The 18,517-nt window shown below is 36.5% G+C and overlaps 2 protein-coding genes across 3 annotated transcripts; both read left to right on the top strand.

Annotated features, from left to right (window-relative positions):
• Positions 1-309: 309 nt before the first annotated feature.
• On the top strand, positions 310-6,074 carry prdx3 (peroxiredoxin 3). The gene is made up of 7 exons (XM_006630466.3): positions 310-568; positions 1,024-1,144; positions 1,777-1,918; positions 2,996-3,131; positions 4,242-4,345; positions 5,113-5,278; positions 5,699-6,074. The coding sequence occupies exons 1-7, from the start codon at positions 533-535 to the stop codon at positions 5,750-5,752; spliced, it is 759 nt and encodes a 252-aa protein (XP_006630529.1). The 5' UTR covers positions 310-532; the 3' UTR covers positions 5,753-6,074.
• A 1,286-nt stretch (positions 6,075-7,360) lies between these two features.
• sfxn4 (sideroflexin 4) lies at positions 7,361-17,543 on the top strand. 2 transcript variants are annotated; one of them, XM_015346794.2, is made up of 14 exons: positions 7,363-7,642; positions 8,245-8,310; positions 8,680-8,742; positions 8,839-8,865; positions 9,427-9,481; positions 10,262-10,287; positions 10,855-10,908; positions 11,736-11,798; positions 12,662-12,730; positions 13,285-13,375; positions 14,276-14,391; positions 14,791-14,876; positions 15,166-15,283; positions 16,568-17,543. In XM_015346794.2, exons 1-14 carry the CDS (start codon positions 7,601-7,603, stop codon positions 16,643-16,645), a joined length of 954 nt encoding a protein of 317 aa, XP_015202280.1. In that variant the 5' UTR covers positions 7,363-7,600; the 3' UTR covers positions 16,646-17,543. The 2 variants fall into 2 exon arrangements, with proteins under 2 accessions (XP_015202281.1, XP_015202280.1); XM_015346795.2 differs by lacking the exon at positions 8,680-8,742 and having other exon boundaries at positions 7,361-7,642.
• Positions 17,544-18,517: the final 974 nt, after the last annotated feature.

Raw genomic sequence — 18,517 nt, 5'->3', positions numbered from 1 at the left:
GACGAGAGAAGCTGACAAATTGTAAAAGAACAAATAAAAGTTTATTTCATTTCCTAAAAGAGAAGAAAAGAACACAACGTCTCGGTTGCGGGGCCTTCTTCAGGCCTGTGGTTTGTATTTCTTTACTTATTTTATTATTACGCACGTGATTATTCCTCAATAATATAATTACGTCAGTATTTCATAGATCTAGTCGACATAGCACGAAATCCACACGCACATTAATAGCATCATTGGCAGGTGGCGTTTCAGAGTCCTTGTCTAGATGGCGCTATAAAGCCGAATGAGAATTATAGCAAGAGTCTAGGATATTTCTTTTATCAGTCTCCGTGCCTCTGTTGTTTTGAAGTGGCGCTGCTCTTGCGCAGGAACTGCTGAGGACCTGCGCGGCTGGGCACACTCTTCAGATCGTGGATGCGTGACCTTGTACAGTTTTTCTCCAGCTGAGTTCACGCAGACGCAGAATCTGCACAGAATCCGCGCAGTGTTCGGCAGCTCTACGGCCAAGAACGCAGCGTGATAGAATTTCAAAATGGCAGCCACCTTAGGAAGAGTATTTAGAACTTCTGTAAGTATTTCAAGGAAATAATATTAAGAATTAATATTAAACTCTGCTTTTTCTGTTGCATAGTTCCGTCATCTGTTTGATTGGATTATTTGATATTTTGCAATTGTTATTACAAAGATGTGACGGAATGGGATGTTTTCTAAGTATAACCTTTGGTATTCAGTTTATATAACGACTTTACAGCTCCAGTGGACGGTCACATGCACATTGCTTTAGGATTTAATCCAAGGTAATAACAAGTGGACACGCAGAAGTTTAAATACAGACGCCAAAGACGTAAACCATTTCCGATTCCCCTTCTTGCTTATCTTTACATGAAAAAAAAAACATCTGCATGCCATAATTACGCTACCATTATAGTATATCAGACAGGATAATGGGGTTTAGACTGTAAAGATGTTTCCATGTACAGTATTCGCTAACATGGCCCGCTGAACATATCTTTTCTATATAAGATCTCTAGAGTTTCCTCCGTTGGGCTGAAGTCTGCTTCGTCCCCAGTTGGATCATTGCTATATAACTCTTCCAGAAGGATCCTCGCCTGCTCAGCCAACCAAAAACTTGCCTTCAGTACAGGTAAATTGCCGTTTTGCATCCGTGACCGTGATGTGAGACGTTCTCTAATGCTGTAAAGAGAAAATGTTATCTTGTTAAGGAGCTTGTTCTTTATTCACCCATGATTTTGTGATATGTAGTTTACTTTTTTATGGATTTGTTGTATTATGCAACAGAGGTAAAGTTTAAAGCATTACAAAGTCTTTTTGTTTGACATGAGCAGACGTTTAGTAATGAGGTGGATTATTGTGTCAAAAAGTAGTTATGGAAGAAGTCAGTTTTCTCAGCCTAAGGCACTGATGTTAGGTCCGAAGACAAGGTTTATTATTCTAGTCTTGTGTTAGATTTGTATTGATTTTGTGCTTAGAGTGCTAATCCAGAAATTCCAAAAATGACCTAATAACCCTAATAGTTCAGGTGGGTAGCTGCGTCAGCATTCGTAGGCTGCAAAGGAACAAGTAATAGGTTTATTCCATGCTGAAAAAAAGAAGAAAGAGAACACAACGTTTCGGCCGTGGAGCCTTCTTCAGGTGTGGAGAAGACACCTGAAGAAGGCTCCACGGCCAGAACGTTGTGTTCTCTTTCTTCTTTTTTTCAGCATGGAATAAACCTATTACTTGTTCCTTATTAACCCTAATATTCTCCTGTTCCAGGCTGTGTGAGGTTGGCTCCTGTTGTCACCCAGCATGCTCCATACTTCAAAGGCACTGCTGTTCACAATGGGGAGTTCAAGGAGATCAGCCTTGATGACTTCAAGGGCAAATATCTAGTTCTTTTCTTTTATCCTCTAGATTTGTAAGTGTACCTTGTCTTTGAGTGTCAGAGCTTTTCTTTCCTCAAACACTATATTACAATCTTTTGTGTGGATAAATATTTTTAAATTGCATCCTTGTTATGGGGTACATTTTGTCTGCCTATGATTCTGTGATCTTTGAACAAGTAAAATGATTTTCTAGAAGGTTAACAAAAATGAGTTTTAACCTCCTGTCTAGTTACTTTAAAAGCCTTCACTTTGTGAGAATGGAAGTCTGTTTGTCACAGATAAAATACATGACTGGGTAATAGTCTAGCACTTGGGTTATTAATCTGGAACTGCTTCACAGTTTCTTTGGAGACAAAAACCTTTATCTGAGCTAACGTAAATGTGTGTTGTTCTTTTATCAAACCTGCACAGTCAGCCACTGTTCTCAAGGGTGGAGCAATTGCTGTAACGGCAAAGCCTGCTAATATAAGTGTTTAACTGTAGCTAACTAGACACTAACTAAACATAAAAGTAAAAAATAAAAAGTTTTTTTTCTGAAATTGTTGTAGACAAACTTAACTGCTCACATTTACTCCTTTATAACACTTGTAAAAAGCATCTTGCTTGAGTAGCGTGGGAGTACAGGCCTTTTTGATGTTGGGAAGTGCAGACACTTCTTTACTCAAAGGGTTGTGGGAATAAGGAACATGCTGTGAAAGCCGATTCTTTATTTCGTGTTAAGTAAAGACTGGCTGAGATAATTGATTCAAATAATTGCGACCTACCAGTTGGTCTAGATGGGCTGAATGGGCTCCTCTGGTTTGTAATTTTTATGTTGGGTGTAAGCCTTATGTTAATAAGGCATTATTGCAAGATAACTAAAACAGGAAGTAGCAAACTTTTATTTGATCTTTGTGTTGTCAAAGCCTCCCTTAAATTGTCTCCAAATTTAAATGCAGCCATTTCTACATGCCATTAATAGATGGAGATCATTCATTGCAGAGTGAAGCACCTGTTCCAAATTAAGATTTGAAATTCAGTCAGATTTAACATTGTCCAAACTACAGGTCCCTGTCCTACTTGTAATTTTGTTTTGCAAGCTAGCATGATTTTCTTTTTCCTTTCTGCAGCACTTTCGTCTGTCCTACAGAGATCATTGCCTTCAGTGACAAAGCCAGTGAGTTCCATGATGTCAACTGCGAGGTTGTCGGGGTCTCTGTGGACTCTCACTTTACCCACCTGGCCTGGACCAACACTGCTCGAAAGGTGGGTTTATAGAAATGTGTCCTAGAATGTTTTCCCATGAAGTAATATTGTTCCTTGGTCACCTGTATTGAGTATTGATACCACTGTACAACAAAAAGTATATCTATGCAGTAATAAAAGCAGAAAATGTTACAACCTGAGCCCCTTTTTTGCTTCTTTTTGATGACAAACTTTGGGAGCACATCCAGTAAGAAATATGTGGACATCCATAATAAGAAATATAAGTATTATAGATTTTAAACACATTTAGCAATAATGTTTCTGAAGTGATGGATGGAGGCTTCTTAAAATGTTTCTGGCAAGACCGTTGCAATGCTTGTCACTGGGTTAATTCAGGGTCAGTCCCTTCAGCTTCTCTAGACTTCCAGTAGTTTTAGTTGCTGACTGGTAATATCCATGATCCGTCCAGAAGCAAACATTACTTGTCCTAATGACCTAACAGTTTGATTGTCAGATATGTCCATCAACATGAATGACAACTCCATTTGTAATGGTAAAAGCAGATGTTTCCTGATGAGTCTGGTTTTGTGCATCTTGTGGTGATGGCAAAACCTGTGTATTCAGGGGAAACCACTCAAGCTTTTCTGATGTCTTGCCTCCTATTGCCATCTTTAGGGCTTGGCCTATTGTCTCACAATGGTGAGCAAGTTTTAAGATGTTTAACATTGTTTTGTCTCCTCCTAAATCTCAATCTTGCTACATGATGCTTACCTCTAAGACATTCTGAGGTTGAACTATTGAAGAACAGACCATGCTTTAGTTACATGGGAGAACCTATGAAGGAGAGCCTGATTATAATGCACCAAATCACTTGTACCACACATTAGCTTTGAACTGCCACAAATGTCTTTTCAGACACTGATTGTTTTGTCCTAGTCAAAGCTCAGGGAAAAAGGCTAGCCTTCTTTTGTCTAATGTTGGTCTTCAATGAGGGGTTGTTTTTAAACCATTTTCTGTATAGTATGAACTAATTAAGGAAATGCAGAAAAAAATACATGAGCAAGCCATTAAGGAAAAAAGGGGAAACATGTGAGAGAAATGGTTCTGATCATTACAGAATGCTGATTTTTGCACATGGCTGTTCCATGCTCTTCCTGTCTGTTTTTTCAGAGTGGTGGCCTGGGTCACGTAAACATCCCCCTGCTGTCTGATCTCAACAAGCAGGTGTCCAGGGATTATGGAGTGCTGCTGGAGGGGCCTGGCATTGCATTGAGGTAGCAGCCCCAAACTGCACTTGTCTACTCATAGAGATTATGGTCTTGAGACACAGGTTGAATGTAATTTATTAAGAAGCTTTTTGATATCTTCCTTCATCAGTACTAATGGTCTGTATAGGAATCAGGATGTATTAAATAGCAGTTATGTTTATACTTTTCAGTTCGTAGTTTTGAAACTGTCAGTTAAAATTGAGACTCTTAGCTATAGCTCTGTATTTCCTTGACTCTTGCAACGTCCACATTATAGGGTCCATCCTGCACTCTGAACAGTGTGTTTTACTAGAAGAGCCACAGAGGAAACGCTTGTTTAACCAACTCAAAGATACCTTTTTGTTGCCAAGTCTGGCTCTTATTTGTAAGGGACTGGAGAATGATTGCTGCAGTGCTGCTAGTTTTAAAAATTGAGAAACACATTTTGAAGTCCTCATGAAATGTGCTTTTTTTGTGAAATCCCGTCTGTTTTTGAAACTGTAATTTATTCTAAATGTACAGAAACATCTCCTGAGCTTATTGTCTGGAACCATGGAGGACCATACCATATTTATTTCTCTCTGTGGATCCCAAATGAAATGAATGTATCTCCCATCCATCTAAACATCATGTAAAAGTTTTCCATAATGTTGACCACAGTTGCAATCCAAGAATCATTATTCATGAGGCTAAGAAGGGAAGACGAAAGAACTGACCTTGTATCCAAACAGCACCCGAGCACCTTGTTTTTATTGTCTAAGACTCGTATGAGCCTGATGGCCTTTCTTCTGCAGAGGCCTGTTCCTGATTGACCCCAGTGGTGTTGTGAAACACATGAGCATCAACGACCTGCCGGTGGGTCGCTGTGTGGAGGAGACCCTGCGGCTGGTCAAGGCCTTCCAGTTTGTGGAGACCCATGGAGAGGTCTGCCCTGCCAGCTGGACCCCCGATACTCCCACGGTATGTTCTGGCACACACCAAGACAGCGGTACTAGAAGTCCTTTTTTAAAACATGTTTGTTCTAGCTGTAGCTTTTAGAGAAAACGTTGACTACTGCAAAACTAGTCCATTCCTCCATTTTCTATCTGCTTTATCCAATTTGTGGTCGTGGGGGAGCCAAAGTCTGTCTTGGCTAGGGGCAGGGTACACCCTGGACAGGATGCCAGGACATCACAGGGCACACACTGACAGACACGCTGCAAAACTAGTCACCCTGTTAAAAATTGGCCAGTTCCTTCTCCGTGGAAGTTAAATGGGAGATTGATATGGGAGCAGCCCGTACTGTGATTTTCAAAATATTTTGCTATTGTTTTTCTGATTCTTTTGCTCATGGCACTCTATGCTTCTGAATACAAATGCTTTTAAATTTTTGTTTTCCAGATCAAGCCAACCCCTGAAGGTTCGAAAGAATATTTTGAGAAGGTGAATGAGTAGGAGATCAGTAAGAGATAGTTACTGCAACCTGAGCACTACATTTGTAAGCTCTTAGAAGTTAAAAGTGGGTGCAGTCCGAGTTAGCATGTTTGAAAAGCCAACTGCAACTGACTTAAAAGTGACTGAAGATGGGAAATTAAGAAACAAACTATTCAAAAATAAAATGAGACTTAAAAATGAATGTACTTTGTATTAATGACCTGAATTCTGCTTTGTGCCAATGATGGCTACAATAGTACTTTGTTTAGTTGCTGGATTGTAAATATCCCACTTTAAAACTCTTGGAAGATTTGTATGATTAAATGTTTATGATTCAGCCACATTCAGGGTTTCTGAGCCAAATGAGTGTATTTTTTGTCATTCTAAGCACACATTTTGCTTCTTTAGTTTTGCCTCTAGTTTATCATTCAGCATCCAGGTTTTACATTTGTTACTAAAGGAAGCAATAAGTTAATAAAGTCAGAACATACAGTATGGGATAAAGACCTTTCTTTTAAATTATAATGGCATTTTCTCTTTTTGGTCAGTATAAATCTTCAAGTGGGCAAGCATAGGAACACACCTGAAGAGTGCTCCGCAGCCGAAACATTCTTTTCTTTTCCTTTTCAGCACGGAATAAAACATTACCTGTTCTTCTGCAAGCATAGGGACAGCCTCATGTTTCCACCATTTTTAAAGATTCCAAGCCAGAGCAGTAGTTGGTCCTGAAAAGGTTGTTTTGCTTTTCTTTCACCACCAACAACATTCTTTTTTTTTAAGCTTCAAACATTAGGATGGTTGCAGCTCTTATTCTCTAACTTCACAAATATGTTGATGGCAACATGCCACTTAACACGGGGTGGTGGGGAATGATACAAGGCTGCCATTTTGAGTTATGGTTTTTTTTTTCCCTTAAAATACATCTCCTCTGCCACGACTGAAGCTAAATTTTAGGTTTATTTTTTAACATGAGCACATTCAGGTAGCCCAAGAGTAACAGCTGGCAATTACTGCAGCCAACTAGCTGTTGCAAAGACACCAGGACCCTTCTCCTTGCTGGAGCAATTACCCCCGGATAAGCAGGTTTTCTTTTATTGTACTTGGTTTTTTATTACAGGCAGGTAAAAAGAAAAGTAGATATCATGTGGTATTTGCTTTTATTTAGCATTGTTGGAAGAATTATTTGCAGGTATACACGCTTAAAAAGCAATAAACAGGAAAAGGTTAGATTACTGTTTTACATTTCACCATGAGATTGGGTTTCATTTAATTAGTCCGAATTTACTGTTGGTAACGTCTAAAATGAGACATACACTGGTGGTGCTGAACCTGGGAATGGTTTTGGGATAGCAATGTACGGGTTTAATGTAGATTAGTAACCTATATAAAAGTAATACTAGGCATCACAACACGTAAGGGATAAACTGACTCTTTGAACAGTGTAAATTCATTTACAATGCATAAAGGTATAAAGGTTACTAATCTACATTAAACCCGTGCATTGCCAAAAGCACATTTGATTAAGTCTTTTTAACTTAAGTTGTCAGTATTTCCTGTATGTCCGTAGCAGGGAACTCGCGCACATTTATAGCGTCATTCATAGGCGTTTCAGACATCCTGACTAGGGGGCGCTAGCAGGTGGACATGAAGATTTCATTCGGTTTCCTGGATACTTTGTCAATCAGCGCTCCTCTGTTTTAAATTCACGCTGCTAAAACGCGGCTGGGCGCACTTTGTAGATCTTTTGGGAATGACCTTGGACTGTACCTCCTGTCCGCATACCGAGTCCACGCCGACGCCAAACTTGTGCAGATGTGCTGCAGAATCTACTTTCGAGAACTCCGCTAGTGTGCCGATGACGCCGGTTAAATGGATCATCATAACTTACAGTACTGGAGAAAAGAAGGACAGGTAGAAGCTTAATATCTACATAACGTCTTCACAAATCACCTGTGGTAACAATATAGATTATGTGCTGAATTCACCTCTGTAAAATATGATTTTGGTACTAATTATAAAGTGCAAGTATTTTATTTGCAGTAGTAACCTGTGCTTTGCAGTACCACGAGCAATCCGTGCATGTCGTGTTTTTCCAACGTATTTTGTTATTTATTATTGAACTTTATTATTATTTACTTTATTAGGTTAGTTAAATAGCTATATTAAACTAGCTATGCTAACAGTAAATCAATAAATGGCATGCAGCACATTACACATTAATACGAATACTAAATATATTTCTTGTTATGACAAAAAGCAGTAGGACAAGTTACAAATCTTAAAAGTGTAATGTGTCGCATAATAGTTACACGCTTTGTTTTTCTTGTAGACATGCTTTACAGATGCGGTATTTCCGATGTAAAAATGTTTACTCTTTGCTACTGCTGGGTGATATTTAATTCATGAATGATCTCAGTAGAAGTGCATGTGGTGCATTTTAAAAAGGTAGTATGCATCCTATCAGAGTGCTGCATTTATTTCGTTTTATGTTTCTCGCTTTTTTGTTTGGGAAGACCTTCATCGGGAGGATTTTGAATTGGGTTGATATTTTAGACCCAGTTTCTCTTCTTGCATCAGATGTAAGTATATTTCTTGCAATCCAGACACTGTGTGTTAAATACATTTATTATGAAAATTCATAAAAGTGAATTGGCTATCTGGTTAAATCTAAATAAGATACATAGGATAACGTATTTGTAAAAAAAAAATATATAAAGGTCAATATCCATCTAGATGCTGTCAACTGAGGTTCTTTATTACTCATAATTTAATTCAAAAAGTTTATGCGAGATATGCCAGATTTGTTTAGAAGGTAAATCTTCATATCAAGGTATGATAACATTGTGAGAATCAAATTTGTGCATACTGCAGTAAAACGTTGAGAACCACTGTGTTAAGCTATGAATAACAGACACATTTCATTTGTTCTGCAATTCCAATTTTTTCAGGGCGAAATTAAAAAAGCCTGCACTCTGTTGGAAAGCACAAAAGAGAGGTCTCTGGACAAAAAGGTAGCATGAGTCCTAGTCTCAGGCATTACGGTCTATCAACACTGTTCCTCTTACCCTGTTTCTGAATCATAGTGTACTTCATTTTCCTGATTTTAGGATAGAGATGCCTGGAAGCTGAGTCTAGTAAGTAGTCCCTTCCTTTTGGTATGTTAATTGGTCTGAAGAAAGCATATTTAAATATTTACACAACACAGCACCCCTTTTATTTTAATAGCAATGATAGGAATTAACACAGATTAATTTAATTTGAACCTTTGTTTCTGGCACACAGCATCAATATTCCAGGGTCAGGCAGTCTTGATAATTCCAGTTCCTCTCATTGTAGGAGACAGTGCTTCAATCAATTAACAGTTATTAATTTAACTGACATTGCTGGTGACTACAAACAGCTAAGGATTACTATGAACAATGGAGTGCATTAGACGTTATCGGGTTGCCAACCTTTTATTGCATTTCATGAACATAGACATGTAGTTCCAATGTTTAGAATGGAAACAGCAGATAAAGGCTCTATGTCCTTGTCCCCAAAAAAGTCACGGTAATATTTTTATTTATAAGCTATAATTGTTGCTGTATTTTTTCTGATTTTGTTTTAGTCTTTTTGTTTTGTTGAATTGGCATGGAGTCCTAAAAATGCAGGAATCGTTATGTAAAATAAAGTTTCATTTTTGGTTTTATTTATAGGCTTCTGTTCATTCTGACACTGGTAACGTGATTCCACTTGTATTCCGGCCTCCAGGTAAGAAAAGATTTAAAGATTTCGGGCAGCAGCAGCTTTGCCAAAGTATTCACCCCCTTCTAAACAAGTCCCCTACAGGGACAAGCTGGTTGAAGTACAGTGCAAGAGTAAGACAGCAATGGGAAACCCCAAACCTTCCAGCCCTAATCCAGAGCCCGGCCCACTACTCCACACACACTACTCCTTACAATTCATTTCTTCCGTTTGAGCAAGAAAAGCCTTGAATTTATTTACAATGGCTTACAAAAGTATTCACCCCCTTATTTTGATGTTGAGTTACAAAGTATATATACACATTTTTTAAACAAATCACTTTGATTATAACTCGAATGAACTTGAACTTGAACTGGTACATGTACTGGTACAATGGAATTCTTACTTACAGAAAGTCTCTCAGTTGTTAAAACAAAGAGCACACAAGGGCTCGTCTGGGATTTGAACCTGGGACCTCTCCCACCCTAAGTGAGAATCATACCCCTGCTCAGACTTGACACTTTCATGGGTAAAAAGCATGAAATATATGTAACTACTGTAAGGAAAATAATAAAAAAAAACATCTGTATAGCAAAAAACTGCACAATATTTTCATTGTTAAATATTTAAGGCTGAACATTTCATTTATATCTGACAAATCAGTTGTCAGCTATGTACTTAAAACTATTGTAGAATCATGAAGGGAAATAATCAAAAGCTCAAGCCATATTCCATATGTCAATAATAAAAACTGCTGATGGCATATTTGATTATTTGGTAACACTGATCTTGTTTATTTCATTTCAGCTTTCCTGCCAATTGCTGCACCTTTGGTGAGTAAGGTGCTTCTATGTTACATAAGGTAAAAGTAAAAAAATATTAGATGTGTAGACCAGCGTGTATTTAAAGCCATTATCTTGTGTATTTTTCATTGTTCATTTTTAACTGTTGTAGTTTGTAGTTGTTGTTGTCATTCTGTAAAGTGCTTTGAGAAAGCACCTTTAAAGGTGCTATATAAAATAAAGTTTATATTATTATTATTATTATTATTATTATTATTATTATTATTATTATTATTATTCATAATAATATAGATTCTTAAGGAATTAATTGCAATATTTCACATACTTCTTTTTAATTAATGGAGCTGCGATTTGATCTCGTACATTTTGAGAATAGTTCAGTTGGTGTTGTGATAGTTTTAGCAGAATTAATTTAAGGTCAGTGGAAAAAATACTGATGGATATCTATTTAAAATATATATATATATGTCACAGTCTCCATAAGTACAGTATTATATTACCTTCAACTGTTTAGATATTGATATCTATTAAACCTGTTTTATCTTCCAATAGTAAAGTTGTATTTTTAATTACAGTATTTTTCTAACTTGCTCTCAGGTTTTAGCCACCCTCATTCCTCACAGAGGAATGAAACCAGCTCTATTTTGGCAGGTAAATGTGCTGTAACAGAATGATGTCTTGACAATTCACCTGTCAAATTGATTTGTTGATTTATAGTCCTAATGCCCCTTATTTGCTGAAGATCAAGGGTTCCAAGTAAACTAAATGAAAGTATGTAGTCAAAATTCCATAAAGAATCACACTCTTTTCAAATGTAATGCGTGGGTTCAGTTTTCATTTAAATTTGTTTCTCAAATGTATTCCTTGCATTGATTGGATTGCAACAATTTTGTAATCATCTGCAGCTGATTTGCAAATCACCCTTCACTTTTGCAAAACCAGGGGATAATCCTAATGAATTGATAAAAATAGTGAAACTTGAAGTGAAGTAATTACTTTCTCATTTCATATGTAATTTAGCTCAGTTGTCACTTACGACCTACTGCCTACAACCATATTAGGCCTACTTAAATAGCTGTTTCACTATTATGTTCTTAATTTATTTGACAGACATCAGAGACGATCCACAATTAAGACTGCAAAGGAACAAGTAATAGGTTTATTCCATGCTGAAAAAAAGAAGAAAGAAAACACAATGTTTCGGCCGAAACGTTGTTTTCTTTCTTCTTTTTTTCAGCATGGAATAAACCTATTACTTGTTCCTTTCCAGCCTACGCATGCTGACGCAGCTACCCACCTGAACTACAATTAAGACTGTTGAATGGCATTAAATTCTCCTTATTGTAGTGAAATAAAAATTAAATTTCTTGCTCGACAGCTGTGAATGTTATGTAAATACATACCATTCAGTAAATAGAATGTGGTAATGATTTACTGTATGTTATGTACAGTAGCTGTGATAATATTCTTCTTTTCAGTTTTTATTTCACAGTTACAGTGCTGGTTTTAACTATGCCAACAGAAATACCACAGTCAGTCAGGTAAGATGGTTGCTCTGGCTTTCTTAATTTGTTTTATATGTCATTTATATATTATATATATAAATATATTTATATATTAAATATATATGTTATATATGTCATGTTACTTAAACCATCACGGCACTGACTGCTTCAGTGGCGTGATGGTTTAAGTAACTGACTTATAAGCGAGAGGTCGGGTGTTTGAATCCAGCTATTGCCACAAGTTTCTGCAATTTCCCTCACGGGATCAATAAAGTATCTATCTATCTATTTCAGGTAATTAATTTGGACTAGGGAAAGTAGTTAATTATCCATTTACTTGTCTTTAAAGGGTGTGTTGAATTGCCAGCATATTGCAGTTCAGTCAGTCCCCACTCATTACTGTTGAATGATGTTCGCCAGGGGTGGACCTCTGTAGTCTTGGAGAATCATGTTGCCATCTCGTCTTGTAGGTCTCCCTTAATGATTAAAATGATCAGGACTTGGAATACATGAGTTTTGATTAGTATTTTATTGAAATGATCATGTTTAAATCAGGAGCAGCTAAAAGTCGTGCTTGTGATCTCCAAAATGGCATTCTAGACGGGTTGCACAGTGGCTTTCAGGTTAGCACTGGTTGTACCCTGCTCTTGGTGGCTGGGTTTGATTTGGTCTGGGGCACCTTCTGTGTGGAGTTTGCATGGCCACATGGCTTTGGGTTGGTGCTGAAAAATAATTTCAGCTGATTTATGATTTGAGGATTGGCCACCTCTGGTGTATACTATACTTCTTTAATATTATGCAAAAAAGGACAAAAATATGTTTGGTGTGTCAGGCAGATCTATTGAACAAAATCAAGTGTAAAAATGATTGTAATTTTGTCTTTCTCTTGTTCCTGACAGGAAAACAAGATGTCATTAAAGGAAGTTCTTTTGATTGCTGGATCTGTTTCATTTGCGACATGTGCCGGGGTAGGTGTCTAGAGATTGCCCAGGTTTTGTTATTTTGTACTCTGTGTGATGGTGTCTTTTTAGGCTTCTTCTTAGGTGCACAGTTACATGTATGTTTGAGGCATGATTTCTTTAAATAGGTGATGCAAGAGGAGTGTGTTTCAGTAGGAAGTAAATAAGAGAGGAATTATAAACTGAAGGGAAGATGCGGAAAAGTACAATTTTAATTTGATTCATATATCTGAGTGGCCAATATACTCAGAGTGCAAGAAACGTACCTAAATGTAAAGAAATGTTTGGAATAATACAAGATATAGGACATGTCAGAAGAACTTGGGCTAGGTTTCTGTTATTTTTATGTTGCAAGTATACTCATCGGGAAAGCTCCCGGAGTGGAAAACGATGGATCACTTAGCCACGCAGCTAGAAAACATGCTAAGTGTGGGAATTGCAGGTCATTTTAAATTCAGATCTGTTGATTAGGGATTATGATTTGCTAGGAGATAGTGTGTTTCTTCTCTCCAGATTGTTGGTTGAGCAATCTACAAATTCAGTTTTCTGTTTTCCATCCATAGGCCATTCCTCAGTATATGATGAAGCACTATGGAATGAAAAACCCAACAGTCCAGTTATTCTTCAGATCAGTCCTACCTGTTCCTCTTTTTGGTAGGTTCCAAAAGTTGTATTAAATAGGATATTAACTGAGTCCTTTTCTGTCACAAGTGCCTTTAGATTTTACTTGGTTTGTACAAATTATTTCCACTTAAAACAAATATTGCCCTCTGACATTGTGCGTGCTGGTTCACCTCTTGGTTGTCTTTATCCCAAGAAGTCCTGCCAGTCAGCAGAGGAGGACTTTCTTGATCTGCTCCTGTGGGCGCAGCATACCTGGAGTCAGCACAAAATGAATTGAGGATTATAACCAAAGTCTAGAACGACACACCTCTACAATTTCTGGGATGAGTTACAGCTGATAACGTAGCCAAACTATTCTACTGTGGTTTATTCACAAAGTGCTCATTGTGGTACTTGTGTATCCTGCATTGTATTAAATGTTATTCTTTATGGGGAAGTTTTTTCTTTCATGCATTCAAGTAGGAGTATCAGCTGGGAATGTGACAAGTATTCCCTGTATACATGTATTGTTTCCTTCAACTGCTCTGTTTGTTTTGGTAATTTCATGCTGACTGAACTGATGGTAATGCACTTTATTGTTTTTTCAGACAGATTTGTTTTTCAAAATTTGCCAGCTTTCTGGTAGCAGTTTTGTAGGTACTTAGCTTTACTGAGTCACTGTTGGTCTGTAGCAAATGATTTTTGATTAAATGGCATTCTGAAAAAATGGCCCACTGCAAAGGCAGATCCGGCATCATATAAAAATTACTTTTGAAGTTTGCAGGTAAGTGGATCTTTTAAGGAATATGTTGTGTCTGTGATTAGGGCAAACCTCTCATCAGGTCAATCATCTCCAACTTATTACTTTGTATGACATATATTGGTTGTTTCTTTTTTTACTTATTCTTAAAGTGGTTGTGTGATGTGAATGGTGTCTTTTATTTCTTTTAGCTCTTTTGAGCGCCTTCAGTTTGTTTGTTGTGAGATCTGAGGAATTTGAAAATGGGATCCAGGTCTTTGATTCCAATGGGAATGCAGTGGGAATGTCACAGAAGGCTGGGCTGAAGGTAAAGGGAAAAGCCATACACCTTCTTTAGGCATGTTCAATTGATTATTTAAAGAATATATCATCATTTTTAGAGTTTTGAAAAGAAGTATGTTTGATGCTTTCATTTAAGTTAAGCTCAAAACTATTTGGTATTTGGTGCACCTCATTTCAGACAGAATTTAAACAGGATTAACTCTCATTTCTCAAGATATAGCATCATATCCTTGTACTAAAAAAATGTAGCGTTTCGGTGCTGGTAACTTTTACGAAGGAAAACAATACCTGAAATGATGTAATGTAGATCTTCATTTCTTTGTCAGTCCTATATGGCTCAGTTTTCTGAAAAGTCCATTTGAATGAATGGAAAACACCTTTGTTTAGCAACTCGTTAGATGACTGCTTTCTTCCTCTTTCTCAGGCGGTGACTGAAACTGCAGCATCCAGAGCTGTACTGATTGGTACAACGACAGTAGTGCCCAACCTGCTCATCAGTTTCCTGCGCAGGTGAAAGATTTGTTCCTGTAAATGATTTTCTGTGGTGTTAAAGCACTTTTCTTACCCCATTTCCAAGAACATGCTAATTTCATGGTTATTATTCCCACTGGAGTTACTTTGATTTCAGTGTACTGGCAAAGAGTTTTTGCCAAGTTTACATGGGACAGGCAAGGTTTTTCTTCTTCCTGGAAGAGGTATTCCTGGATAAAGGCTTTTTTCTCCAGGTTGAATGTAAGCATAGTTGTTATGGAAGAATAGAATGCGGTACATATTACTTATACGTTTTTTTCTGTGTTAGAACTAAATTCATTCAGGGAAGACCTTTGCTTCTGGCACCACTTAGACACATAACTGCAGCTCTGGTGTTTGGATTAATGATCCCTGTGTCCTTCAGCTTGTTCCCACATGCTGCAAAGGTAAGACTCTGTGTGACTAAAATAGAATGAATACCGTGTTAAAAGTGTAATAAAGTTTCCCTTTGGTATAAATAAGTTTGTCTAATACTCTGTTTCGGTAATTAAGTTAGAAGAACTTTTAAGGTCCTTTTTTAGAGAGTTTACATACAGTGTATCCCTTGGTTGTTTTTATACTGCAGGTATTTATGCACCGTAAAGCCATGCACACTCATATCTGTCTGTAGTTAAACACACAGGCACGTTGCCTGATTTTCTATGTGCTTGGATCTCTGGGTTTTGTTATTTTATTTGTTGTAAAAAGGGATGATTTGCAGTTATTAAAATGAAGCAATTTAAAATAATAAATTTTAACATAATAACAGGCATTATTTAAACTGCTATACAAAGTAATGCTGTACTGTTGCCAAATGCCTTTCATTCTTATCTAGAATTTATTTTAATTACAATGAGACAACTGCTTGAATTTTAAGGCAGGAGACTGTCAAGTTAAGTGAGACCAAACTGATACTGACTGATACTTCGGAGAATGTTACTTATAGGACTTATTATACTTGCTATAATAGTCATTTCTTTAAAACATTTCACATAGAATCTTTTAAAGTGTTATACCTTTAAAGTGTTTGAAAGTTAGGGAACACATTATGAAATTGATTGGTTTTACATTTCTTACAATTGATAGGATGTTAAGATTGTAGTATACTTTTATATCCAGTTGTTAAAACTTAAAGACCTTCTTGTATGTATGATTTTAGAATTATTACATTAAGTAAAACTTGGGAAAATATTTAATGCCTGATTACATGTAGATTATTATTCAGTTTAGCTTCTTACAGAATGAAAATACACTAAAAAACAAAATTGCAAAAGCAATGTAAGGTGCTCTAAAGGAGGGCTAAAGGCATACATTTTATTCATTAGAAATGGGAATTTATGTTATGATGTTTATGCCTAAACAATATGAGGCATGTAGCCAACATAGAAACAAAGGCCACTCATTCATGTTAATGGGCCTGGAATTCTAAAGCAAGTACTGCAGCCTGCTTGGTAGTCAATGTGGTGAAGGTAAAGATCTATGAAGTCAGTCTACTGTGGCTGCAGTATCTCAATTTCCTGTTTTCATTAGCAAGTCATGATCCCCCTCTTTGTAAAACTCTCCTATAATCCTGAAATGTTCCAAATATTTATTTCCTATGTTTCACTTATTCATTACCAAATATTGATCAATGGTTATATTTGTCAGCCAACCATTTACTGTATTTTCTTTCTATATTGGATTTTTTATAGGTGCAAAACAAGAACTTAGAAAAGGAGATCCAAGCACTGACAGCAGACACACATCTGTACTACCACAGGGGCCTCTGACTTTTCAGCGATGCTGTTCAGATACTGTAGAAGAGGGTAAGGAACTACTGAGAAACTTAACTGGAAAGATGGTACAGTAGTGTTAGTATAGAGCCGGAAGAGGCTGAGACTTCAAACAAAACCTTAATGGTCTACCTCCAGTATCTGGCTGGAAATTCAGAGCTCCTACATACTTTTCAGTTTAACATATTACTACAAGGTAACTGTTTCCATAGTACTGTTTGATTGTAATAGAAGGGTTTTCTATGGGTTTTGCCATCTATATCCCATATGGTTTAAAACTGATACTTTGATAAATAATATTGGATTTTGGTAGCATTCAGATATGAACAGATTCCACTCCAGAGCAGAAGATTAGTTGATCTGAGTGAAGCCCACCAGGTTCAGTAGTTCAGTACCTTCCTTTGCTAATATTCACACTCTGAAAACACTATCTGGCCAGGTGACGATATCACAGACTATTTCTGATTAAACCATAGTGTATTAAACTTGGAAAACAAAGACATGGTAAGACTGTGAATTTATTTGGCACGGTTATTGTATTGACTTGAATCTAAATGAACAGCAATACATTTATCCTTCAGATATATACAATCTATTAAGCCTAGGAACCACTTGTATTTTTAATATTTTTGTGAATCAGCTGCCATTGTCTTACATGCTTTACATAACATCAGCCTTATTTATTTCAATCCATTGTTTTAAAAATGCAGATTTGTGAGCTACACATGTATATTGACAGAGAACATTCTAAACATGGTGATGACATGACAAAAGATTTTGTTATTTTTTTGTTGAGGCTTCAGTATAACAATTCAAAATAAAATCCCAGTCACACAAAAACTTGTGATGATTAATTCTTGATGCAACAAAAATAAATCAGTTCTTGTTTATTATGTCTGATCATCTCTGACAGTTTTTAATTGAACTTGGGAACTTGGTTCACCATACTGCTGACTTTAACATAGTGGTACATAGACAATTACTCTGTATTCTTAAACTCACAGCTCGTCATCTAAAACAAAATAAAAAAATGTTTATTTACACTTTCTTGATCACACATCCAGTTTTGCTGTGTTTTCTAACCCCTACATTTTCTTGATGAAGGGACCTGCAAACTGTACAATATACTGTACATATTGTATATAACATAATACTAATATTAGTGACAGAAGTATACAACATTAATGATGGATACACAGAAACATCATGTAGCATTCGTATTAGGCATATGTATTTAAATGAGCCTTTGGGTTACTGAAAAATATTGCAGTGTATTGGCACTGTGATTTAAATACCTCATCACTTCTAACTAATCAATTCAGAACAGTCATTTAGCACCATACTCATATTAACAAATCCTGTGCACAAAATCACTATCTCTGTCAGCTGTAGAAAGGGGAACAGTTTAGTTCAAAATTAGTGAAGCATGGTTTAAAAGTAAAGCTGTAAGTCTTCTTTTATAAAACAAATTAAACTCTATAAACAATTTTAGATTGAGTATTTTTTAGCCCTCTGGTGAAATTTGACTTGCAAACCTAAAATAAATACTACATTTGGCTTGTGAAGTTAGCCTATTTTTCTGTTCAAGACTGTTATTCTTGTTTTCATTAGCAGTTCAGTTACAAACCTGTAAATATATATGATCAGTGGAAAAGCTTAATTTCCCCTTATTAGTTCCATTGTCAAATGAATAATTGTTAACAATAATGCACATTAAATTGCCAAACTGAAATGTTATTTTTTTAAATGATGATTTAGAGTGCAACAGGAGTTTGTTTGGTTTCATAAACCTTCTTTAAGGAAGGGTACTCCTCAAAACAATAGATAGCAGTGCATTATAGATGTCATGTTAAACCAGACAAACTATTC

This window comes from Lepisosteus oculatus, chromosome 4 (assembly GCF_040954835.1).
Source record: "Lepisosteus oculatus isolate fLepOcu1 chromosome 4, fLepOcu1.hap2, whole genome shotgun sequence".
Lineage (NCBI taxonomy): Eukaryota > Metazoa > Chordata > Actinopteri > Semionotiformes > Lepisosteidae > Lepisosteus > Lepisosteus oculatus.
Note: the sequence above shows the minus strand (reverse complement) of the source record. Positions and strands in the feature narration are given on the sequence as shown.